The following is a 26,570-nucleotide window of genomic DNA, read 5'->3' as shown; positions in this document are numbered from 1 at the left end:
CGTTCATTACGTTTGTTCCCTTTCTCTTACAATTTTGTTTCTCTTATTTCTTTCTGCTGTTCCATAAATTATATCTTCAGAACTTCCCTCCAAAAGTTGAATACAGGATGATTAAATGTAAATTTGTTACTTACATTCAATGGGACCCCTTCTATCACTAATCATGAACTACTTCCTCATAATTATTTATTGTACAGAAGGAAGTAATGTGATTAATAAGAAACCAATGACTTGAATTAGCAACCCATAATTAGAAAATAACAGAAGAATCTCTTTGCGTTGTCTAGAGAAAATCTAAATACAGATATAGAGTCAGTAGTTCAGTGTTGCTAACATTTGCAATTTTGTTCATGATTTATTGATTTTGTAGTATAGTTTTAATTCTTGCAATTCAGCATGATAGAAAGGAGAGGAAGAGCTATATCGCAAATGTCGATAGCAATGGTGATTGTACCTTTGCAGTTCAAATTTTTATTCAAATATATGCAACCAAGATACATATAAACCAACACAGTCACAAAATTAAAGATCATTTGTTCCAGTCAAATCATGTTGACCATCTACTGATTGGTATTCAAACGGTTATTATTTAAAAATCTTCTTGCCAGAATTCTAGTGCAAATATTTGAGATGTCTTTTGTGATATAAGATGGTTTGTTAGTACATTGATCAACATTATTTCTTTCCTGAGTGCAGTCACATAAAGTTGGGATACCTGCGCTGTATAAATATTTCACTCCTCACTCCATTGCCAATTCATTCACATCTGACAATAACAGGCCACTGGGCACTGTAATGTTATGGTAATATGGTGGCTGAGTACACCAACAATTTTTGAAAGAAACAGCAAACATAAAATTCCCTCTTGAAGCAAGGATGTTAAAAGCCATTCATCGAGCCTTGCCGTTTGTTGGCCGTAACTTATTCTTTTGATGAGTTACTGTTTTGTTGGAATTTCCAAGCGAGGTCTTGGTCTGTGGCTTCAGCTGATTAGTTACTCCTGGTTTGCTCTGATTTTGGTCTGTGGTGCCAGTGAAAGTTGATGCAGAGTCAGTGTGTACTGTCATTTGTGCAACAACTCTCTTTTCCATGATGAACTCCTATTGGTAAGAACAAAAGAAATTAGTTTTGAAAATCTAAAAATAAGCAAACTTCCAACTCCAAGCATTTATGTAGAGTTTATTATTTCATATAAATACAAGTCTTTCTTTCATGAAATGAATGATAGACGTACCAATATTTACTGGTGTTGTCTGTAAGGAGCTCTCAGGCCCTGTGTTATAGGACTCCTTTTTTAATGCTTTTCGTTGCTTAGATGTAATACTTCAGATATGTGAAATATGTACGGTGTGAATAGTCATAGCTTCTGCTCAGGATATCTTGAAAAGAATGTGTTAATTGTTACACTTTACAGACACCTGTTCCAGTTCCTCTTGGAGAGATTGCTATTGTGTTCAAATGCTACTTAATGTAGAACTTTCTACACAAGGAGTAGTTGAAGCAAATAGCATAGATGCATTTAACGGGAAGCTAGGTATGAGAGAGAAAGGAATTGAAGGTTATGCTGATTAGGTGAAGGTTAGATGAAGCGGGGTGGGAGGAGGCTTGTGTGGAGCATAAACACCAACACGGACCAGATAGGTTGAATGGCCTATTTCAGTGCTGTACATTCTATGTAATTCTATTGTACTCAATAACACTTGATGGTAACTGACTTAAAGATAAGAAACTTCGCAGCCAACAATTGTTAATGGTGTAGATCAATGACCGCGAGTGACTGTCAGTACCATTCAATAATAACTTGCATTTATCCAGTTAGCAAAGTTAAACATTCTGACCTTTACCATGTCCAGTTTTGTCAAAATGCCAATTTCCTCTAGTGTCCCATAATGCTTGATATAGCATTGATCAGCCAGATTATTAATGGCCAATAAGAGAGCACCAAGCTCTTCACTCTATGAAGAGAAAGAATAAAGAATGAATCAGCACTTTGAAAATGGCATTAAATGACCCAGAAAAGTTGCTTAGATCCAGCATTACAGATCTCCACCCACTATTCCAATCACATCCTCCTTACATACACCTGTATATTGGGCAGACCCAATCGGAAAATGCAGGCTTACATGCCCATTTGCAGTTTAACGTCTTGCATCTATGGGTGGAACTTTCAGCTTCAGCGGGGCGTAAAATGGTTGGGCGCAGATTGGCCGCCCGTTACACACCCAGCTCGATTTTCCTTTCATTGACTTCAAAGGAAAGGAGAATCGGGTGGGGTGTACAACAGGCGGCCCATCTGCTCCCGCTGTCTTGTGCCCCCACTAAAGGTCAAAGTTCCACCCATAAATTAGAGTGCTATTGTGGTTGACATTGGCAATCAAGTCTACCAAAACATTTTTGTACACAAAAGGTAGAAAGTCTTTGTTTATTGGTTTAAAATCAATTAGATTTTCCCTTATCCCCCTAGCATTCCTGACAAAATTATCCTCCCTGCCTATGGGCTGTATTCCTTCAGTTGCTTGGGTAGTGCAAGTACTTCTGTGCCATGAACTTCTCCACAACCAACGTCCATATTGTTTGACAGGAGAAGTAGCTTTTATTTCAAGACAGTTTCCATTGCTCCACCAAGGTGGATTGCCCAATTATTACAAGCTTCTCTAACCAGCAGAAAGCAGAGAACTGGGAAAACTAACTCAAGAAAAGCATATGCATTCAAATATAAGTCAAGGCTAATTTTCAAACCTGTGTCTCTAGTATGGGAGTCCAGCAGTGTTTCAGGGTCCAGGCTCTATCCTTATAATTAAAAGTTTTGCATCTAATAAGTGCCGGTCACTTCACGCCTTTCACACCCAAAGTTGTCAAACGAGCATTTTAATGATCGGCTAAAATGAGGACATTTGTTGAACTGCTAATCAAATATCCAATTGACTAAATACAAATGAATAAATGCAATTTCATTCATTTGGTAAGTACCAATGAGAAACGAGTAAGCAGCAGAAAACCAAGCAATTATATTGACAATTTTTTTTTAAAAACTGGAAAAATGACCAAATCACTCCAAAAATTTTGTGAAGTTAGTTTGATCTGCCAGTTTGAATTTCTACCCCAGCTGAAAATTTAGGAAAAGAAAAATTTATAACATAAGAAACCCATAAAAATAAACAAATCTGAATAAAACGATGGGCCGAATGGCCTCCTTCTGTGCTGTAACTTTCTATGATTCTATGAAAATACTTATTATTGTTATCAAATTGTCAGTATAGTGTTGGAAATCTCTAGAAAACTTTTCTTCGGCGAGGCCTACACTTGTGCTGGGAGCCGGGATGTTAATTTGGAATATTTGGCTGGAGTTTGAATTTGGACTTCTGTTTTTGTTCCTGAAAATGCCTGGGCTCCTCCCAATTGACTGTGTTACAATTAATCACAGCAGGACCATCTCTCTTCATTTTAACTCCACTCACCGCCTCAGCTAAATTCCAAAGAATTTCCAAGCTCTCCGTGCTTTCTTCTGTGGCCCAATCCAACCCATCTGAAGTCTTACCCAATCTGTTTGGAGTCATTTCCAGTATACCATGACTCGCACAGGATCCTTTCCAATCTGGCCCACTTTGACAGGCAGAGTAATTTCTTGCTTGCCTTGATACACCCACAGACCTTCTCGAACTTCAAAGAAATCAGGTGGGAATCCTTGCAGTGAGCTGAGATTGACTCCAGTTGTAGTGAACCAATAATGACTCCAGGTGGACCATGAAGGAATGACGGTCTTCTGCCTGCCCTGTGTTTCTTTGCCCACCTAATTGCTCACTTGGTGTGAGTACTTACTGGCCCACCCCTGCATGCATGCAGCTCAAGTTAACTCCTGACCTGCCTGTTCGTTTACCCCAAATATGTACTTTCAAACCCAAGCAACTTACTTGGGCTCTACCAGAACCCCACCATCTCCAAATCCCATAAATTGTTCCCAGGTTTAGCTCTTCCTCTCTCCCTTCCAGGCCACAGCCCCCTTTACTGACTCCCTCCCACCCTCCAACCCCCACTCCTTTCTTCCTTGTGGCAGCAGCAACCTCTCCTATCTACGTCCTTCCTTGCCTGACTCTGGCCTCACCTTCTCTCTCAACTGCCCATGTTGCAGCATTCTCAGACAGCCTCTCCCCAACCCCCATCTCCAATCCAGTATATTTTATCTCCTATCTTCCTGTAAATCCTGGGCCTTAAAAAAAGGAAATAGATACAAGAGAAATGTCTGCTCCCGGCACACAGCTTCACACACCGGGGGTGGGGGGGGGGGGGGTAATTGTAACCCCCAAGTACGGGTGGGTTGGGGGTGGGGTGGCAGTAAGAATAGTTTGGTTTTGGAGCGGGACCGCATCCCGGCTCCAACATGCCCACTTCCGGGTTTAACCCAGGCGCGATTGGATGCCAGAAACCCAGAAGTACCGTCCTAACTTAAAGCCGGCAGGCCAATATTTAAAGGGGCATTGTACCTCATTGCGATAGTTGAGGCACTTAATTTTTTGTACATTACAAATGTCAAATGAATTTAACCTTAGCTGTTCGGGTTTCCCATCGCTCCTGATTCATATCAGATGAAAGCAGGCGGGAAGGGCCAGATCTATGAGGTGAGTGCCTTTATTGTACTGCTTGTGGGCCCGGAAGAGCAGGAGTTTTCATCTAGGCCCAACAACAAGCTCACCTGCCGTGATCGGACCCCCGCGATTGGCCGCACTCCCTCCCCCCAATGGTGGACCCCCCCCCGATCTTCTTCAAGGCCCACCCGATGTCGTCCACTGCCCCCACCTACCCCTGCAATTTTTTCCAGGTCCTACAATCTCTCTCTCCCTCCCTGCCCCTCTCCCATTTGCGGCTCCTTTCCCTTCCGACAGGCAGCCAGCCTATTGATCTGGCTGCCTGGTGCGTGGGAAACCTGGAAGCACAAATACTTACCTTCAATTGAGTTGTGATCGCAGATTGCAACGCACACACTTGACTTCCAGGTTCCCCATGTGAATATATACGCACACGCTGGGTTCCCCGCTCCCAGCTAAAATTATACCCCAGGAGTGTACATCAGGAAATCGAAGGGGGCTTCCCATAATTTGTCAATTCATTTTAATAGGTGGAAAGGCAACCTGCAATACCCAATATGTGCCCTGGCGGGCAGGGCACTCGAAGAACATGTTTAACATCCACACAGAGACTTTGAAGATATACAAAAGAGAAGATTTACAAATGGAGTGAGATTCAAATAATAAAACTCAGTCAGACACAGTGAAACAAACATCACAGTAAGAAAAGTGTATGAGAGCCAGAGAGCGAGAAAAGATGGACGACAAAGATGGAGGGAGCAAAAGAAAAAGAATTAAAAAAGCAGAATTAGGGAAGGAAAAAGGGCAGCAGTTATAGAAAGAAGTCATTTTTTTGGCTATGAGCAATGCTGGGGAGATCAATTATATTATAATACTCTGTATGTTGCATATTATAATGTTCCCGTTGTTATAAAATGGTGTATCCTCCACTCAATGATAAGCTATAGGAGGTCCATCAGTTTGGTTTGAAAGTTAAACTGCAGGATTTTTTTTTTCACTTATTACTTGACATCATTTGTAAATGATTCTAATGCCTCATTTTAATTGGTGAGTAATATTTCCTCTGGTACTAATAACTGAATCCTTTCTTGTCACTGCCATTTCTTTGACTTTTTCCTTGATCACCTCTGGATTTACCTGGTGAATAAAATTGCCTCGGTGTAGATTTATTTTCAGTTCCATCCGTTTGTTCCTCTCCTTTATTTCATCGCATTCCACTCGAAGTAGTGAAAGTTGACTATTAATCATCTATTTAAAAACAAAGTCTTTCAGATGTTAAGCCAGCCAAAAGGACTTGTACAACTAATACTGTAATGAACATTTTCAGTTACCATGGTGAAAAGAAGCAAAATGTACCTGTATTAATATAGAATTGAATGTTGCTAACCCACAACTATTTACCAAGATGCCAAGTCCTGGATCGTGGCTTGAACCCACAACCCTGACTCAGAGTCAAGTTGACAGTTAATCAAATGATTCTAGTTGCTATAATCCAATATTAGCATCAGAACAGATTGTGTCATTTTTGCTGCAGTATAAAAGGAGGGGATTGGGTGGCTTGGTAGCCTTTCACTCCAGCACCTGTCATCGATTCCAGTGCAAAGCGATGGAATGAAAGTTTATTCTGTCTGTTGCCTGTAAGAATCCTATGGAAAATGAGTTTGGGCAGCCTCAATCTAGTTCCTTGTGTAATGAGCCACCACCTTAAAACTGCCTATAATTTGATATTAATTGGCAATCTCATTTAGAAAGGCACAGGATAGCTGGTTGTGACAAATGGATAAATGTCAAATTAGTGCAGTGGGGGATGTCCTTCTTAGGTTAGGTACAGTAAAGGGAGCTGCATCTAATAGTGCTATTCGCTAGAAACTAAATTGCCTACTGTGGTAAGACAAAATTCAAAAATATGCTAAATGAAAAGTAGCACTTTGTAAAACTTCATGCTCCACTTGCCAGTGTTAAGAATCATATTACTTCAGGTCAGTATCACACTGCTTCAGGACACTAACTCTAATATGCACCCTTTTCAATAGGGTTCACTAGATAGGAATCAGGATTGGCATCCCTGGCTGATACTTTCCTCCCTAGCCCAAGGTGGTGAGGCCAACTGCAGCATCCCACAGATCTGTACAGAGATCAGCTAGTTCGGTACAGTCTAGAGATTAAATCCAGGACCTTCCTGTTTATATGACTCAGTACCATACTGATACTAGACTAGAAATATAGACTAGAAAGATTGATAGATTTTTGTTAGGTAAGAGAATCAAGGGATAGAAGCAAAGACTAATGTATGGCGTTATCATACAGATCAGCCATGATCTAACTGAATGGCAGAACAGGCTTGAGGGGCTGAATGGCCTCCTCCTGTTCCTATGTGCTTTTACTAACTGAGCCACTGGGGCACGTCTAGGTGCTAAATCTTCACGAATCTTCAACATAAATAGGCATTTTAGGAAAATTAGTCTTTGGTCAACTTCTAATTATGATTATTTAAAAAATATAAATTAAAATTGAAGATATCACTTGCACTATTCTCTGAATGAGCTCATGACGCACACAAACAAACACATAGGGCTCGATTGTCGGACGTCCGAGCGGGTGCGTTCGTGGCGGGGGGGCTCTGAAAATTGAGGAATCCCGGGGTGGGTCTGGAGCCCGGCTCCAACCCTCCCACTTCCGGGTTCCCCAGTGACGCGCTTAGATGCGCGCGCAGCCCCCGCATGCAGGACTCCCGCCAGCAATTAAAGCCGGCGGGATCCCAATTAAACAAATTACTTTGATACTTCAGGTCGTAAGGAGACCTGATTTGGAGGATATTTTAGGAGGGGTGGGATTTTCATCCAAACTGTGAGTGTTTCCCGTACTGGGGGAAACACTCCGAGTTGAAATGGACATGTTGCAGCCACCAGCCTGTGGCAGCTGCAAAGGTCCATTTCACAGGTGTGGGGGTGGCGGGGAGACCCTCACTCATTGCAGGAGGCCTGCACCACCCTCCTCCTAACACAAAAAAATCATCAACTTGCAACCTCAACCCCGGTGTGCAGACACATTTACCTACCTTGTGGACCCCCTCAAACGTACATCTTCCGGATGGGGGCCACCATAGCTGCAGTCATGACCTCCTCAGAGGACGAACAGCATCACCAGCCTCGCCATCCACGCCGTCCACCTCTGACACGTGGAGCTCCACAACACAGTGCTGTGACACATCCACCTGCACAGCAGGAGGGAGGGCAACCGCAGAGAGAGATGCGTCGCAGAAGGCACTACCCTCGCCACAGGGTCCACAGACCGAGGCTCAGCTTCCTGGACCTCTCGGAGGAGCAGTGCACACGGAGGCTCAGAGTCACTCGACATGTAGTCGTGGACATCTGCAGCATCCTTGATGCCGAGCTGCTCCCGACTGGCCCGAGCACCATCTTCTTACCTGTCGCTGTCAAAGTCACCACTGCCCTCAACAACTTCTCCTCCGCATCCTTCCAGGGTGCCACCGGGGACATCGCCGGCGTCTCTCAGCCGTCTGCACAAAAGAGCCCTGCAAATACACCTGTACCCACTCTGCAGTGACACAATGGGTGGCATCGGGTGTGGGTCTTCATGGTGATCCTCAGGAAAGGGAATTATTGCACAAACCAGACAAGATTTGCAAAGATGTGGCAGTAGTGGTGATCTCAAATTTTTATGTTTTTTTGCAAACCAAACAAAAGTAAATCAAAAATATGACATTTTGTCTTACGCCCTTGTGCATCCCCTTTGTGCTCACAAAACATTCACCTTACGTTTACGGGAACGCCTACATGGTGCTACCCCTGTGGCTTCAGCAGAGGTAGTGGCAGGATGCTCTTGTCCATGCCCTGACCGATGAGATGCTTTGTGTGGACGCCCAATGGTTTTTGCTGCCCATGAGGGTCCCTCCAAAGACTGCTCCACCTGCACCTGTGCAGGGACAGACTCGCCACCTGGACAGGGGGCAGCATTCCGGGTACTGGTTGAGAGGGGGGCAACGGGTGAGACGTGGGAGCGCTTTGAGTGACGTCCCCACTTCCATGTCCCCTTTCAACACCATCCCTCTCCTGGCCCAGGCCCACATCACTCCTTCCACCCTGCTAAACGACAGTTTGGAGGACTTGTGTGAAGCCTTGAAAAGCCAGTTGTATGGTATCTGTCAGCCTGTTTAAGGCGGCAGAATGTTGCTCACCCTGAATCTGAACGGCCATTGCAGACATTCCCGCACCTACCCGCGACACTATCTCAGAGGTACCTTCACGTCCCTGTGACAGTATTCCACTCATGCAGGAGATGGACTCATCCATCCTCTGCGCGATTGTGGAGAGTGCTCGTGGCAATGTGCTGCTGCCCCTCGATGACTCTCCTTTTCATGGCTGGCCCCCAAGGTTCAGCATCTGGGTCCAGCTGAGCAGAGCCTGGAGAAGAGTGCTCCCACCGACACGGACTCTCCACCGCTGCCCCTGCCACCAGGGTCTGCTCGTGCTCACATGTGTGTGGTGACTCACCATGTGCAAGCCCAATTAAGTGAGGACGGGGACCCACCGAGGTGTGTGTATCTGCGCTGGTGGATGGCTGGCTCAGATGTGACGATGCACCCTCAGAGGCCGGCAGGTCCTCTGAGGAATCGCACTCCGCAGTGACGGCGCTCGCAGATGACCCTGCAAGAGAATGAAAGCAATGTTAAGCGTGTGGACAGATGTTGAGGTGCTGCAGATGCCAAGTGATGCTAAGATCATTCGCTATCATGAGTGCTGAGTGTTAGATTTCTGTCACCAGCCGCTTGTGCACTCCCAGTCTCGGCGTCCGCCATGGACAGGCACTCCAACGTCCGGCTTACTTGCAATGCCTGCTGCTCCGCGTCTGTTAAGACCACCTGGTGTGGCGGGCCCCCTCCGGTCCTTGCTCTCTCCCGGGCATTCTGGCATCTCTTCTCCTATCAAGGCAAAACACAGAGAGGCGTGATTGAGTGATGGTTGCGTAGTGACCCACTGCATGCATTGGTGTGGGTGGGGGTGACCGTGAGGGAGATGCATGGGAGGGTGCATGTGAGACATAGCCATGAGATTGTATGAGGATTGGGTTGCATGGTAGTGTTCGAATGGGAACTGGGGCAGTGAGTAAGTGCAGGCAAGGTGAGGATGATGGTTGAATGGATGTGAGGAGTGATGTGAGAGCGTTGTGGTGGCAGTGCAGAAGGGGTTGTGTGGTGGTGGACGTAATGTGGCAGATGAAGTGTGGGAGAATGCGTAAGTATACTCACTTTGGCTGACCTGGACCCAGGTTCGGCGCACATTGCCGCTGCTGCTGACCTCCTAGGCCACCTCCAGCCAGGCCTTCTTGGTGGCAGAGGAAGGCCACCTCCTCCCATCAGATGGGAACAGACTTTCCCTCCTCCTCCTCACCCCATCGAGCAGCACCTGGAGTGAGGAGTCAGAGAACCTTGGAGCAGCCTTGCCTCTGGCCTGCTCCACGCTCCAAAATTGGTTGTTTGCTGCAGGAGGAGCTTTGGAGGACTGCCCCTTTAAATAGGGCTCCTCCTGCTGACAGCCTGTAATGTGGGTGCGTAGTGCACCCGCTGCGCAGGTCTGGAACGGGAAACCCGGAAGCACACATAAGTACCTTCAATTAGGCTGCGATCGCCTGCGGAGCACCCTGAATTCACTCGACCCCCCCCCCACCCCCGCCAACCTGCCTCCCTCCTAATATCGGGCCCATACAAACAAAAAAAAACACAAACGCACAAAAGTGGTAATAAAAGTATTTGACTAGATTTCACCTTTGCACAAAAGTGTCTCCATAGCCCTTAGTAGGTTATTACCCAACCTCTTGTTACTATAAGTAATTTCCCTGATGAGTTTTGCTATTTCCAACATCTTTCACTACATATTATTACCCTGTAGAGTCATCCCTTTTAGGAATTCACTGCTATGTTATTTCATTTACCTATCTGTGTTTCTTGGTGTATAGCTTGGGTTTTCTTTGGTGTTGTTTTAACAACAGGTGTAACTGCTGACATTAAAATAACACCAATCGGTATGTATCAAATAACTTGCAACATCAATAAGGAATTAACTTGAATACTCCCTCTGTGAAGTTATGTTAAATAAATGTCTGGTATTTATTTGGTACTTGTCATTCATCTTTAACAGATTAAAGACTACATTTTAGCTCCATGTAAAATGGCACCACGTCAGTGATGGGACAGTAGCAGCTGATGATTTGATGTCAGAATAGTGATTGAATTAATGTACGAGTGTTGATGATTTGATTACATGCAACACAGTCTGTTCATTTTTGGAATTTGCACATTCAATGAAATTGGAACACAGAACTAGAGGTAGTATCGAGTGTAAAACAAAAACTGAAAGACAGATAGCCTAAGAAAGCACAGTAATACACAGAATACAGACAGAATATGGGAAAGCCTGATATTACAAAGCATGTGGTCTAATGAAATGAGGAAATATACCTGAAAGATCTCAAGGGAGATTAGGTAATAAAAACCATGAGTGTTGTTAAGGTGGCAGAGAAAGATGGGATATAATGGAGCCAATAATGGAAAAGATGAATAAATGGGGGAAAAAATCCACTGAATTAATGATTGCAGAAACAGGCCTCACTGTGGCTTGGTATTCATCCAACTTGTCTCATTATAGGTCATAACTGTCAAACAACAAAATAAAAAAAAATGTAAATGCTAAAAATCTGAAATTAAAATCTGAAAATGTTGAAAGTGCACAGCAGATCAGTAAGCATCTAAAGGAGAAAGATAGCCTCATCTTTCTAGAGGGACCCTTTCCATCCAAACATTAGCCTTTTATTTCTTTCAGATGCTAAGTGACCTGCTCAGCTTTTCCATCTATTAAATAAAAAATTAGTACTAATGCATCATTGGATGTATAGAATGCATGAACAAATTTTTGGTCTCTCCTTTTATCTCCATGTGCCTGAAAATTTCCTGTGAACAGATTGATAGTTTTCGCAACCCTTACGAGTTTTGTGGTATCGTATTCTTGATGCAGAGTTTCCAAGTTGTGCTGGCTCTGTTCCATCTCATCTGACAACCTGCTCAGATTATTTATCAGAATCTCATTGGTGGCACTGAAGGTTTCATACTTTCTAATGATACTCATCAGCAGGGATTCTGCACCATACTCCAAGTAGTCTGAAACATATGACAAGATTAAAGCAAGAATTGCAATAGTTCAGAGTAACTTTTACCAAGCAACAAACTGTTACAATAACCATTATATGTGCATAAAAGAACGAGATTACATGCAGGCAATCACTGGCTGTTGGTCCAGTCAATGAATTTCGAATGCCGTAAAACTGCATTTCCCAACATTAAAGATGAAAATCAATTTCTGGCAGATGTCCTTCTAAGACATGCAATTTTTAAAAACCTCTTAAAAACATTTATGCCGTTTCCCTGGGGGTTCTGCCGGTCTTCCACCAAAGTTAAAGCGATAGACCGCTGCAGATCTTCAGGGCTAATGGATTTTATTGCATTCCTGCTTGTGATATTAAGGTATTAACTTATAGGCATATAGGGGGGGAAAAAACAGAAAGAAACAGAAGTAGTGATAGAAAGCAATCTAGCCACCTTTGTTTTATTATTAACTGGGGGGAAGACAGCAACTGAGTTCAGCATGAGAGAATTTACTGTCCATCTTCACACTAATCGAAGACAGCAGAGACATGTAATTACAGATTTCCTTGAAGCTGAAAATACACAATTGAAGTGAAGACATGTAAAGGGTATGAGATACTGTGGTTAATGTTTTTTTTTTAAAAAGGTGGGGGAGTACTTTGGACAGGAAGAATTTCTCCTAGCTTTTCCTTCTCATTCAAGAGGTTAAAATTTCATTTAAATTAATGTAAGAATCAAAACGTTTCACCTTTCTAACTGAAAACTCTGTACTTACTTTCAGGCAAACTGTCAATGACCTCCAGGAGGTAATTTTCATACACTTTGTAATCTGACACCTTTTTCTGTAGTTTCTGTTGCCTGTGGACAGTTAGAAAAGTGACTAAGCTCTTATTCAATTGAAAAACCTGCTGTAGAAAGTTTACTAACAGAATAATAAATTACAGTCTACTTCTGATAACTCAAGATCATTTTTGTGCAAAAGAAATTGAATTATCCAACAATTTGAATCAAGCAACTTTGAATTAAGAGTAGAGGGTATTCAAATTTCTCTGTAATATAAACCAGGAGATCAGAAGAAGGCCAGGAAGAACATGGAATTATATTTTAGAATCATAGTATCCTAGAATGGTTTCACCAAAGAAGGAGGCCATTCGGCCTGTCGAACCCGTGCCAGCTCTCTGCAACAGCAATCCAGCCAGTCCCACTTCCCTTGCCCTTTCCCTGTAGCCCTGCAAAGTTTGTTCCTTCAAGTACTTATCCAATTCCCTTTTGAAAGCCACGACTGAATCCGCCTCCATCACCCTTTCAGACAGTGTATCCCAGATCATAACCACTCGCTGCGTAAAAAAGTTTTTTCTCATGTCACTTTTGGTTCTTTTCCCAATTACCTTAAATCTGTGTCCTCTGGTTCGTGACCTTTCTGCCAATGGGAACAGCTTCTCTCCATCTACTCCGTCTAGACCCCTCATGATTTTGAACAACTCTATTAAATCTTCTCTCAAACTTTTCTGCTCTAAGGAGAATAACCCCAGCTTCTCCAGTCTATCCACATAACTGAACATAAGAAATAGGAGCAGGAGTAGGCCATATGGCCCTTCGAGCCTGCTCCGCCATTCAATCAGATCATGGCTAATCTTCAAACTCAACTCCACTTTCCTGCCCGATCCCCATATCGCTTGATTCCACTAGAGCCCAAAAATCTATCCATCGCAGCCTTGAATATACCCAACGACGCAACATCCACAGCCCTCTGGGGTAGAGAATTCCAAAGATTCACAACCCTCTGAGTGAAAAAATTCCTCCTCATCTCAGTCTTAAATAGCCGACCCCTTATCCTGCTACTATGCCCTCTGGTTCTAGACTCTCCAGCCAAGGAAAACATCCTCTCAGCATCTACCCTGTAAAGCCCCCTCAGAATCTTATACGTTTCAATAAGATCACCTCTCATTTTTCTAAACTCCAAAGAGTATAGGCCCATTCTACTCATAGGACAACCCACTCATCCCAAGAATTAATCTTGTGAACCTCCATTGCACCGCCTCTAAGGCAAGTATATTCTTCTTTAGATAAGGAGACCAAGACTGTACGTAATACTCCAGGTGAGGTCTCACCAAAGTCCTGTACAACTGTAGTAAGACTTCTTTACTCTTGTACTCCAACCACTTTTCAATAAAGGTCAACATGCCATTTGCTTTCCTAATTGCCTGCTGTACTTGCATGCTAACTTTTTGTATTTCTTGTACCAGGACACCCAAGTCCCTCATCTCTGGAACCATTCTAATAATTTTTTTCTGCACCCTCTCTAAGGCCTTCACATCCTTCCTAAAGTGCAGTGCCCAGAATTGGACACAATACTCCAGTTGTGGCCGAACCAGTGTTTTATAAAGGTTCATCATAACCTCCTTGCTTTTGTACTCTATGCCTCTATTTATAAAGCTCAGGATCCCGTATGCTTTTTAACCACCTTCTCAACCTGCTCTGCAACCGTCAGTGATTTGTGCACATATACGCCCAGGTCTCTCTGTTCCTGCACCCTCTTTAAAATTGTGCCCTTTAGTTTATATTGCCTCTCCTCGCTCTTCCTACCGAAATGTATCATCTCGCGCTTCTCTGCGTTAAATTTCATCTGCCACGTGTCCGCCCATTCCACCAGCCTGTCTATGTCCTTTTGAAGTCTATCACTATCCTCCTCACTACACTTCCAAGTTTAGTGTCATCTGTAAATTTTGAAATTGAGCCCTGTACACCCAAGTCCAAGTCATTAATATTTTGCTCTGTTTGAATATGTTAACAAAAAAATGTTAAGGAACAAAAAGGGATATAATATCTGAAAACATTGCAAACAGACCATTCCTTTGTATTTGGCACTGCTTTATACAAAAAAAATACAAAAAAACAGAAATTTGCTCGTTAAAGTCAATAATGATAAACAGTTGCACAGGCAAATTGAAAAGGGAGGTTAAACATTGGGTATATTTTCCTCTGCTTGATAGGGAAACCTGTTATATTTGCACTCTCTCATTTACATTAGCAACTGGAGAAAAATAGACCCACTGGAGTTAAGCAGAAGATGTTGAAGTATCATCACACCAGTGAAAGGGTTGAATAGCACAGAGGAGTTTTCTACCCAAGGGCATGCGTATGGCAGACATTGACCAGTATACCACAGTCAAGGAGGAGAGAGAGAAGGAAAGTGTGGTCCAGAAGCATAATGGGCATAAAAGTCTCTTGGCTTAGAGCAGGTACTTCTTTGGCAGTGGGACAACCACAACCAAGTCTACCACCTGAGAATGACAGAGAAGCAATGCATAAGGAGAAACATGCTCACCAGGGAGGCTGAGACTGAGATTGACAACTGGGCCACAAAAACCCACAGGATAGTCTACCATTTGCCAGGCATTACCAGTGGCCAGTAAAGCCCGGAGGGTATTTTAACCCCCAAGAACGGGTGGGTTGGGGGCAGGTGAGTAGTTAAATTGATTGATTTTTCGAGTGCAGCGGTAATCCGGCTCCAACAGGTTAAATTTAATGCCTCCAGCGCAGGTTTCCTGGGACTTGTGAATCTTGCCAGTGCAATGGCCGGGTCATGAGGGAAGTGCCTTTATTTCAACACCCCCCCCCCGATGTCCAAGACGCGCACCCCCCCACCCCCCGATGTCCGAAATCCACCCCCCCATCCGCGACCCCCCCAGCCCTGACATCCAAGACTCCCCCTCCTAATGGCTAACTGCTCATCTCCTAACAATCTCCGACTGCTCACCTCCCCATCTCTCCCCACCCAAAGATCTCTCCCCGATCTCCCCACCGTACAAACTCCAAAGATTCTGATTTCTCCCCGGCTGCTTTCCCGCCTGACAGGCGGCCAGCCTGTCAATCTGGCTGGCTGCCGGGCGCAAAACCTGAAAGTAAAATTTTAATCCTTCAATTAAGTTGCAATCGCAGATTCCAACCTGCCAATTTCACTTCCGGGTTTCGTGTCCGATAAACTTCCTCCCCCCTGCTCTCTTCCTGGCTCCAAGTTAAAATCCAGGCACAGGACTTTCTTGAACTTTTATGCATTTAGGTTGTAACTGCAGCATGTGGGAGTTTGTGGAGACCAGTGAGATTCCGAGCAACCACATCTGCAGTAAATGTATGCAGCTCGAGGAACTTCGGCTCAGAGTTGTTGAGCTGAAGTCCGAACAGAAAACATTACGATGCATCAGGGAGAGGGAGAGTTATCTGGACACTTTGATCCAGGAGGCAGTCACATCCCTTAGGTTAGGTAGTAGTTTAGAGTTGGTCAATGGTCAGGGACAGGAGGATGTGACTGAGAGTTAGGCAGGTATGGGGACCGAGGATGCAATGATGGAGGTGCCTCAGCCTTTGACCTTGTCCAACAGGTATGAGGTACTTGCTACCTGTATGGATGAGAACAAAGGCTGACGGGAGGATGGGTGAACTGACCATGGCATCCTGGTACCAGATGCCATTCTAAAGGGTAGGGACTAAAAAGGAATGTGGTAGTGGTAAGAGGTAGTATAGTCAGGGGGATAGATACTGTTCTCTGCAGCCGCGACCGGGGCTCCCGAGGGCTGTGTTGCCTGCCCAGTGCCAGTGTTAAGGACATCTCGTCATGGCTGGAAAAGAACTTGGAGCATGGGGGGGGAGGATCCAGTAGTTGTGATCCATGTAGGAACCAATGACATAGGTAGAACTAGGAATGAGGTTCTGCTGAATGAGTTTGAGGAGCTAGGGTCCAAATTAATAAGCAGAACCTTAAAAGGTAATAATCTCTGGATTATTACTTGAGCCACTTGTAAAATGGCATAGGGTCAAGCAGATCAGAGAGTTAAATGCGTGGCTCAACGAGTGGTGTGGGAGACAGGGGTTTCGATTCATGGGGCACTGGCACCAGTACTGGGGAAAGAGGGAGCTGTTCCATTGGGAAGGGCTCCACTTAAACTGGGCTGGAACCAGCAAATCGAATGACTAGGGCTGTACATAGGGCTTTAAACCAGAAAGGGGGGGGGGGGGGGAAAGGGTTCAGATAAGGGGAAATTTAGAACTCTAAAGAGAAAAGTCAGGGCATCAGAGCAGAGTAGTGATTCAGGTAAAGATAAGTAGATTGTGAGAGGAAGGGACAGAGAGTTTAACGATAATAGTGCATCAGCGAATAAGGTCAAATCAGGGAAAAATGATAAAAAGTTAAAATTAAAGGTCCTTTATCTCAATGCACGAAGCATTTGTAACAAGATAGATGAATTAATGGCACAAATAGAGATAAATGGGTTTGATCTAATAGCCATCACAGAGACGTGGTTGCAAGGTGACCAAGGTTGGGAATTAAATATTCCAGGGTACTTGACTTTTCGAAAAGACAGACAAAATGGAAAAGGAGTGGGGGGTAGCCCTGATGATAAAGGATGACATAAGGACAGTAGTGAGAAAGGATCTTGGCTCAGAAGATCAGGAAGTAGAATGGGTGGAGATAAGAAATAACAAGGGGCAGAAAACACTGGTGGGTGTAGTCTATAGGCCCCCTAACAGTAGCTATACTGTTGGACAGAGTATTATCCTCAGAGGGCTGTGGATGCTCAGTCGTTGAGTATATTCAAGACTGAGATCGATAGATTTTTGGACACTAAGGGAATCAAGGTATGTGGGGATTGGACGGGAAAGTGGTGTTGAGGTCGAAGATTAGCCATGATCTTATTGTAAGGAATCTTACAACACCAGGTTATAGTCCAACAGTTTTATTTGAAAATCACAAGCTTTCGGAGCTTACCTCCTTCGTCAGGTGAGTAAGGGGTTCTAAAAACGCACAGCATATATTAGGCTGGGAGACGATCACAGCAATCAAAGGTGTCGTTGGTGTTCAGACAGGTTAGCCATGGAAAACATTACATCCCAGTATACTGAATACACAATGGGTCAGATTACACAGAGAGAGAAAGAGACCCAAAAGGCAGATAACTTTTTTTTTCCGCTGGTGGGGTTACATTCGCGTGACATCAACCCAAGATCCCGGTTGAGGCCATCCGGGATCTTGGGTTCATGTCACGCTACACATAACCCCACCAGCGGAAAAAAAAAGTTATCTGACCCACTGTGTATTCAGTATACTGGGATGTAATGTTTTCCATGGCTAACCTGTCTGAACACCAACGACACCTTTGATTGCTGTGATCGTCTCCCAGCCTAATATATGCTATGCGTTTTTAGAACCCCTCTCTCACCTGACGAAGGAGGTAAGCTCCGAAAGCTTGTGATTTTCAAATAAAACTGTTGGACTATAACCTGGTGTTGTAAGATTCCAGTTGATCACCGGCATCTCCACATCATGATCTTATTGAATGGCGGAGCAGGCTCGAGGGGCCATATGGCCTACTCCTGCTCCTATTTCTTATGTTCTTATGTTCTAGGTACCTTCCAGGCACACACAAAGAGACAGCATAGCAGTCAGCCTTTGTCATGTTTTAGGATTTTTTTGTAACTATTTTTCCACAGAAAAGATTTGGAAAAGAGTTACATTTAAATGTTGGGTTTTACAATGAAGTGTATTCACATAAGTTTTAAAAAGGCATTGAGATAAAAGGTGGTTAAAATGCTAATGAGCTAGGTATTGAAGTTGTTTCTCCAAAAATCAAGAACAATAAAAATTCATTAGCCTGTCTCAGTAGTCAATAAACACCTCACATCTATTGTTATAGGAAACCCCTGATCCCAGCCACACAAGGGTTCTTCCGCAGAGGCCCTCCCCTCTGTTTGTGAACAAATGTAAGGAGTCTTACAACACCAGGTTATAACCTGCTGTTGTAAGACTCCTTACATTTGTCCACCCCAGTCCATCACCGACATCTCCACATCTGTTTGTGAACACAGGGAAATAAAATAGAGACAGAAAACACTCATTGACGGTCAGGTTTTTAAACAGAAAGCAGGCAGTCTTTCTCACAGACTTAGGAAGTTAGGATGAAGGAGACTAACTAGAAGGTGTTCTGTCTGTCCAGAAAAATGACCCACCAACGTGGGGAAGTTCATTATTTTGTACGATGATCCAAAGATAAGTTGTACTGATTGAAATTCAGTGGGCGGAATTTTAACCCCCCAGGACGGGCCGGGGGGGGGGGGGGGGGTGGGGGCAGGTTAGATTCTTAAAAATGTGAGACCCGAGCCCAACCCACCACAAATGCACTTATTTCCAGTTTAACCGTGGTGGGTTGGGGGCGCGGGCGAGTAACCCGCTCTCGAGAGGCGGGTCGGTAACAATAATAAGTTAATGAGGTTGCATGCCTCAGTTTTACCAGCCATTTGGATTTAAAGTCTGCAGGCTGGGTATACCCTGGCTCGGGAAATCCGGCAACTAAAGGGAGGCAAGAACTGCCAGATCCAGCAGGTAAGTGCTTTTCCAGCATTGCATGTGGGCCAGGAGCGGTAGGAATGCTTCCTCCCGGCCCCCTAAGCTAACATGCCACAATCTGCCTCCCACCCCGCAATCGGCAGTTCCCCCCCACCCCCACAGCCATCTCTCCACTCCGCGACTAGCCGACCCTCTGATAGCTGATGATTTCTGCCACCCGTCGCAATCTGCCGACCCCCCGCGATCCGATGTCTTCCCCTCCCCCCGCCATGATTTGCCTCCCTCCCCGATCCAATTCCGACACCCGCCCCCCCCCCCCGCCCCTTGTCCCGCGGGCTCTCCCTCCACTCCAATCCCCAGCTGTGGCCTTCCACAGCAGGCCTTTCTGCCCGACAGTGACCGGCCTCTCAATCTGGCCAGCTGCCGGGCAGGAAATGGTGAAAAAAAATTAAAATGAGGTCCCGCCATTAAATTCGGCTGGACCTCGGCCTTTCCGGGTTTCCTGGCCGCTGACAGTCGCCCCCGCTCCCTCCCCGCCAATATCGGGGCCAGTGTGTCCGATAATAACTGTTGTTCTCTATGTTCACTTGCTGTTCGAGAAATAAAACAGCTTAATGATTTGTTCTGGCCTCGTCTCACTAAAGTGTAAACAGTATACTGGCATGGATAGAGGATTGGCTAACTAACAGAAAACAAAGAGTCGGGATAAAAGGGTCATTTTCAAAATGGCAACCTGTAACTAGTGGGGTGCTGCAGGGCTCAGTGCTGGGGCCTCAATTATTTACAATATATATCAATAACTTGGATGAAGGAACAGAATGTCGTGGCCAAATTTGCTGATGATACAAAGATAGGTGGAAAAGCAAGTTGCAATGAGGATACAAAGTGTCTGCAAAGGCATATTGACAGGTTAAGCGAATGGGCAAAAATTTGGCAGATGGAATATAATGTGGGAAAATGTGAAGTCATCCCCTTTGGGAGGAAAAATAAAAAAGCAAAATATTATTTGAATGGAGAAATACGACAAAATGCTGCGGTACAGAGGGATCTGGGTGTCCTCGTACATGAAACACAAAAAGTCAACATGCAGGTGCAGCAGGTAATCCGGAAGGCAAACGGAATATTGGCCTTTATTTCTAGGGGGATGGAGTATAAAAGCAGGGAAGTCATGCTACAACTGTACAGTGCTGGTGAGACCACACTGGGAGTACTGCATACAGTTCTGATGCCCTTATTTAAGGAAGGACATACTTGCATTGGAGGCAGTTCAGAGAAGGTTCACTAGGTTGATTCCTGGTATGGAAGGGTTGTCTTACGAGGAAAGGTTGAACAGGTTGGGTCTATACTCATTGGAGTTTAGAAGAATGAGAGGAGATCTTATTGAAACATACAAGATTCTGAGGGGACTCGATAGGATAGATGCTGAGAGGATGTTACCCCTCACGGGGGAATCTAAAACTAGGGGGCATAGTCTCAGAATAAGGGGTCGCCCATTTAAGACAGAAATGAGGAGGAATTTCTTCTCCCAGAGGGTCGTGAATCTTTGGAATTCTTTACCCCAAAAAGCTGTGGAGGCTGAGTCATTGAATACATTCAAGGTTAAGTTAGACAAATTTTTGATCAGCAAGGGAGTCCAAAGGATATGGAGAAAGGGCGGGAAAGTTGAGTTGAGGTAAAAATCAGATCAGCCATGATCTCATTAAATGGCAGAACAGGCTCGAAGGGCCGAATGGCCTACTCCTGCTCCTATCTCTTATGGTCTTATAATTCACCCACTGAAAGATTGGAGAAGTACACGTGAAGACACATGCAAAAGACACAATATGCAGTTCGCATGTCAAGGGGACGCATTGTTACTCCTCTGGATTACGCTATTGGGTAAGTAGATATTGAGCAGTTAACTCAGAACGTGAGGGACAAGGGATGTGTTTGTGACAGATGCCACCGAACCCAAGAAGGTATCTACTGCAAACCCGAATTTGTAACAGACACTTTGTTTTCCTTCAAGGCATTGACATTATTTTTTCTGCACAATGAAAGATAGCTGGTGATTTAGGTGACTTGTGTGCTTTGTTGGTGTATTTCCCACTTGTGTTTTGTGAACTTTTCAATGCTGCCTTATGGATGTGCACTACCACCAAGTGTTCACCGAGCTGATGACGTAGCACCAGTAGGTGGCAGTATAGCTATCTAATGAGCTGCCTGGGATAGAGAAAGGCTGTTAACCACGTTATCCACCATGTAGATCTGCATCAGTTTGGAGTCTCCTTTGGACTCACTGGGGTAGATCTTAACTTTTAGACTATCACATAAATGGGTGATAGGGAATCAGCAGCCCATTTTACATCTCTCCCAATATTTATTTCCATTGAAGTCAATGGAAATAAAAATCAGGAGAGATGTAAAACGGGCCACCGACTCCCTATCACCCGTTTTACACTATCGCACAAAGTCAAAATCTACCCCCGCTGCTTTTATAAGCAGTACCTAGTGCCTATATCTGCACCATCACTATATGATAGTGCAGAACTGCTGCTAGTATGAATGGTGCCAACTGGCTATTCCATTCATGCCACTGCTGGAGGACATTTCCTCACTTCACTATATGAGCATAGAAGAGTGAATGTCTATGAATTCCTCCCTCATGGTTGCCTCCTTGTATAGTTGACAGCCATGGTCCCCTACTAAAAATCTATCTCTGTTGCATTGTTGCATTGGTTATCGGTGTGTCCGTGTTGGTAAAAGGGGCTTTTCATACTTCACACAAATACCGTGCACTCCACAGCTGAATTAATAGACTTTTGACAGTTATTCAGGTACATGGTTTGTTAGCTGCTTGAGAAGTGTTAGATGATCATTATGGTAAGTTTGGCCCGACTAGTGGATTTTTAAAAAAAACTTTTCCTCACAAAATCCCATTTTCAGGAATCTAATGTTTCAAACTGCACATTCTCATGATTAGCTGGTCATTAATTTTGATTAAAAACAGCCATTTTTCCCATTTATCTCAAACAGAGCAAAATATAATCACTGGGACAAGCGGAGCTGCTCTCTAATATGTCATAACAGTGGATTTATAGAAGCCTGGAAATCAGGCGCTTTAGCCCAGTGTCTAGGGAATTGGTGTAAATGGCCCATTTAATTCCCAGTGGATTGTGTGCCAGTCCTCCTCCCTGCTCCACTCCATGTATAAGTGCCCCAAAAGCACAAACAAATTAAACTGTGAATATTTATCCAACAGCATAGAATACAAATTGTGTAGAGTGCTGTCGCTGCTAGAAAATAGAATTATTCTAATTAAAATAGGACCTGAATCTGGAAAAACACCCACCTGCACTGCTGAAACCTCTGGTTATGATTACAAGTAGCGTTAAACTGTGACTTTTGAGCACAGTCATGGGTCCCTTGATGCTTCAGAGCGTTTATCCCGTGAGTAGCTGAACCATACTGACTAGGAGGTTTTTTCCCCTCTGGCTATGCATCAAAAAATCAGGAAGGAATTTTTTTTTTAAATTCATTCAAGGGATATGGGCGTCGTTGGCAAGGCCAGCATTTATTGCCTATCCTTAATTGCCCTTGAGAAGGTGGTGGTGAGCCGTCTTCTCGAACCGCTGCAGTCTGTGTGGTGAAGGTACTCCCACAAATGCAAGTGCAGGCCTGCACTCCTGGCTGCTTCAAATCATCATGAAGAGGTCTTTCTTTAAAAAAAATTCTTACTTTGCCTGTTTAACTTTCAGCCTGCCCCTGGGACCCTTGCAAACCTTCTGCTTTGTGTGAGTCCAATGGACAGCCCTGCTTACATAAGTTAGGGAAGCCCCAAGAGAGCCTGAAACAGCACAGACAGGGGGGAGACCTGACAGAATGGGTCCCTGTCACCTTTTCCTCTTCACCACACCTGGGGAACACTGATTGCCCAAGCACAATGAAGAGGAAAATCTACACTCATGTATTTGTAATTGTCACTGGAAGACAGATGCAGGCACAACAGTGGAATACTCATGGTCTAGGCGCGCTCTCGCTTTCTGTACCTTCTCCACTCTAGTGCTTGTTGGCCAGTAATTTACATACTTTTTGGGCTCTAACACAGGTGGATTGTATCAGCTCCTGATGTTACATCTAGCTATGTTCTGCCTGTCCCTTGACCTTTAACCACCAACTTTTCCAGACAATAAACACTCCCAACAACTTTCTTTGTGATCTGTAATAATGTGCCCACAGAATGTAACTTTTCTCATCATATTCAGTCTCATCAATTCTCCCTTTTTGGTCACTTTCTCATTGGTCATTTTTCTTGTCAAATAATTTTCAGCACATTTCTAGCATCATAACTAAAATGCTTCCAGTCCTCTTCTCCAGTGCTTCCTCTCCAGTCCGCTGTGCCTGTCAATCACCCAACAGGCATCCTCAAGAATAAAATCCACCCTATACTTTCCAGCAGAGGACACTGAATAGCAATCAACAATGTAAAGCTACTCGATTTTCTTTCCTCCCCAACTCAAGCCACTGAGGTCAAATCTAGCACTCCCACCCCTGCCCCAGCTGAGATCAGCTAACAGCATATATCAAGAATCAAACTTGAAGGTTTCTTGGTCTCTATGGCTTCACATGACACTAGGCAATGCAGCTACCCACCGAGCAATTAGGAAACCACAGTTTTTTTCCACAAGAACATGAAACAACCTTGACAAAGAGTTTTTATTTTCTTAATTTTTTTTAAAATGAGGATAGCATTCGAGTCAGCTGTTCAATGTAAAAGATGCAAACTGCAGCCTTTCTGTTCATCATAGGGCACACAACAAGACTACTGCAGGCATCATACTGTAATGCTGTAAATAGGAATAGAATGGACACAGCATCTGTTCTTTCATCTTATGGGTACTAAATACTCCTGGAAGGGGTTTTAAACACTTTTGATGAAAAGTGAAACATTCCAAAAGCAGAGATTTTCATCTGGTTACCACCTAAAATGAGAAAAGTCCCGAGTTCAGTCCTTAAAACCTAAATTAACAGCAGCTGCTCTTCCAATCAGGACTTCCATTCCTTTTATTACTATAAATAATTCAGACCCTCACATGCATCACATGCCTGCTAGGTCATTGCATTATTCCAAGTAACACAGCTTCTACATTGTTCTAAGTAAAAGTAAACTATTACACTTCTAAAAAGAGCAAGCTCTGAATTTTTCCTCCACTTATTAATCTCAAAAACAATTTCCAGTGCCAAATGCACATTTCTGTGCTTCATATAAAAAGTGCATAGTGTAGAAGCTGTGATATTCTTCCATCTAGATGGTAAAATAGTCCCGATGAAGCAACTTAGTGATCTGGTTAAGCTGCATCTGGAATGCTATGGTCACTGAGGCACAAGGAAAACATCAGAGCCCTGGAATCAGTGCAGAGAAGGGTGACAAGGTTTATTCCACGTGTCAGAGGACTGAATTATGAGGAAAGGTTGTAAAAACCTGGATGCTTCAACCCTGAAAGGCAGCAAATGAAAGAGAACCTCAGAGGTAAAGAAGACACTAGGTGGAATAGAAAATGTTTATGAACAGTATTTCAAATTGAACCATGTCTGCAGAACAATGGGACATTGGCACAAACTGCTAAAAAAACAAATTCAGGACTTATATCAGCAAGCACTTCATCACATATAGGGTGATTAATACCTGGAGTAGTCTTCGGAGTATGGGCCATGGAGGCAAAAACTCTGGTGTCATTCAAGAGGCAGTTAAATGCTGTAATAGGAGGATAGTGGATTTCTATGGAATAATGATCTAGGTGGCCAAGATAGCCTCCATGATCCATACTTATCTATGTGACATAATTTCTTACATAATTACATGACACAATACCACTTTTTATCTAATCATGTGGTATAATCATAGAATAGTTACAGCACAGAAGGAGGTCAGTCGGCCCATCGAGCCTGTGCCAGCTTTTTGTCAGAGCAATCCAGTTAGTCTCATTCCTCCACTCTTTCCCCGTAGCCCTGCAAATTTTTTCCCCCTTGAAGTATTTATCCAATTTCTTTTTGAAAGCCACAATTGAATCTGCTTCCACCACCCTTCCAGGCAGTGCACTCCAGGTCATTACAACTAGCTGCATGAAAAAGTTTTTCCTCAAGTCGCCTTTGGTTCTATTGCCAATTACTTTAAATCTGTGTCCTTTGGTTCTCGATCCTTCTGCCAATGGGAACAGTTTCTCTTTATTTACTTTATCTAAACCCCTCATGATTTTGAACACTTCTATCAAATCTCCTCTTAACCTTCTCTGTTCTAAGGAGAACAACCACAGCTTCTCCAGCCTATCCACGTAACTGAAGTCCCTCATCCCTAGAATCATTCTAGTAAATCTTTTCTGCACCATCTCTAAGGCCTTCACATCCTTCCTAAAGTGCAGGCCCAGAATTGGATACAATACTCCAGTTGTGGCCAAACCAGTGTTTTATAAAAGGTTCAACATAATTTCCTTGCTTTTGTACTCTATGCCTCTATTTATAAAGCCCAGGATCTCGTATGCTTTTTTATCTTTCTCAACCTGTCCTGCCACCTTCAAAGATTTGTACACATATACCCCCAGGTCTGTCTGTTCCTGCACCCTCTTTAGAACTGGACCATTTAGTTTATATTGCCTTTCCTCATTATTCCTGCCAAAATGTATCACTTCGCACTTCTCTGCGTTAAATTTCATCTGCCATGTGTCCGCCCATTCCATCAGCCTGCCTATGTCTCTTACTATCCTTCTCACTGTTCACTACACTTCCAAGTTTTGTGTCATTTTCAAAGTTTGAAATTGTGCCCCGTACACCCAAGTCCAAGTCATTAATTTATATCAGAAAAGCAGTGGTCCTAGTACTGACCCCTGGAGAACACCACTGTATACCTTCCTCCAGCCCGAAAAACAAACATTCACCACAACTCTCTGTCTCCTGTCACTTAGACAATTTCATATTCATGCTGCCACTGCCTCTTTTATTTCATGGGCTTCAATTTTGCTGACAAGCTTATTATATGGCACTTTATCAAATGCCTTTTGAAAGTCCATATACACAACATCAACTGCATTGCCCTCATCAGCCCTCTCTGTTATCTCATCAAAACACTCAATTAAGTTAATTAAACACAATTTGCCTTTAACAAATCCATGCTGTCTTTCCTTTATTAATCTACACTTGTCCAAGCGACTATTAATTTTGTCCCAGATTATTGTTTCTAAAAGCTTCCCCACCATCGAAGTTCAATTGACTGGCCTGTAGTTGCTGTGTTTATCCTTATACCCTTTTTTGAAAAAGGGCTTAACGTTTTCAATTCTCCAGTCCTCTGGCACCACCCCTATATCTAAGGAGGATTATGACCGGCACCTCTGCAATTTCCACCCTTACTTCCCTCAGCAACCTAGGATGCATCCCATCCAGACTAGGTGACTTATCTACTTTAAGTACAGCCAGCCTTTCTAGTATCTCCTCTATCAATTTTTAGCCCATCCAG

At 43.8% G+C, this 26,570-nt stretch overlaps 1 protein-coding gene across 2 annotated transcripts in view; it reads right to left on the bottom strand.

Annotated features, from left to right (window-relative positions):
- Window positions 1-332: 332 nt before the first annotated feature.
- Window positions 333-26,570, bottom strand: part of si:ch1073-416d2.4 (coiled-coil domain-containing protein 42 homolog) — a 36,947-nt gene continuing 10,709 nt past the window's right edge. Inside the window, exons 5-9 of one of the 2 annotated variants that reach the window (XM_067991052.1) lie at window positions 12,518-12,600; window positions 11,585-11,757; window positions 5,721-5,831; window positions 1,845-1,955; window positions 333-1,100 (exon numbers count right to left, since the gene is read on the bottom strand). In XM_067991052.1, the coding sequence (XP_067847153.1) occupies window positions 891-1,100; window positions 1,845-1,955; window positions 5,721-5,831; window positions 11,585-11,757; window positions 12,518-12,600 (688 nt within the window). In that variant the 3' untranslated portion in view covers window positions 333-890. Of the gene's footprint in view, window positions 1,101-1,838; window positions 1,956-5,720; window positions 5,832-11,584; window positions 11,758-12,517; window positions 12,601-26,570 lie in introns of both variants that reach the window. The other variant, XM_067991051.1, reaches the window with a different exon arrangement.

The sequence above is a fragment of the Heptranchias perlo genome, chromosome 10 (genome assembly GCF_035084215.1).
Source record: "Heptranchias perlo isolate sHepPer1 chromosome 10, sHepPer1.hap1, whole genome shotgun sequence".
Taxonomy (NCBI): domain Eukaryota; kingdom Metazoa; phylum Chordata; class Chondrichthyes; order Hexanchiformes; family Hexanchidae; genus Heptranchias; species Heptranchias perlo.
Note: the sequence above shows the minus strand (reverse complement) of the source record. Positions and strands in the feature narration are given on the sequence as shown.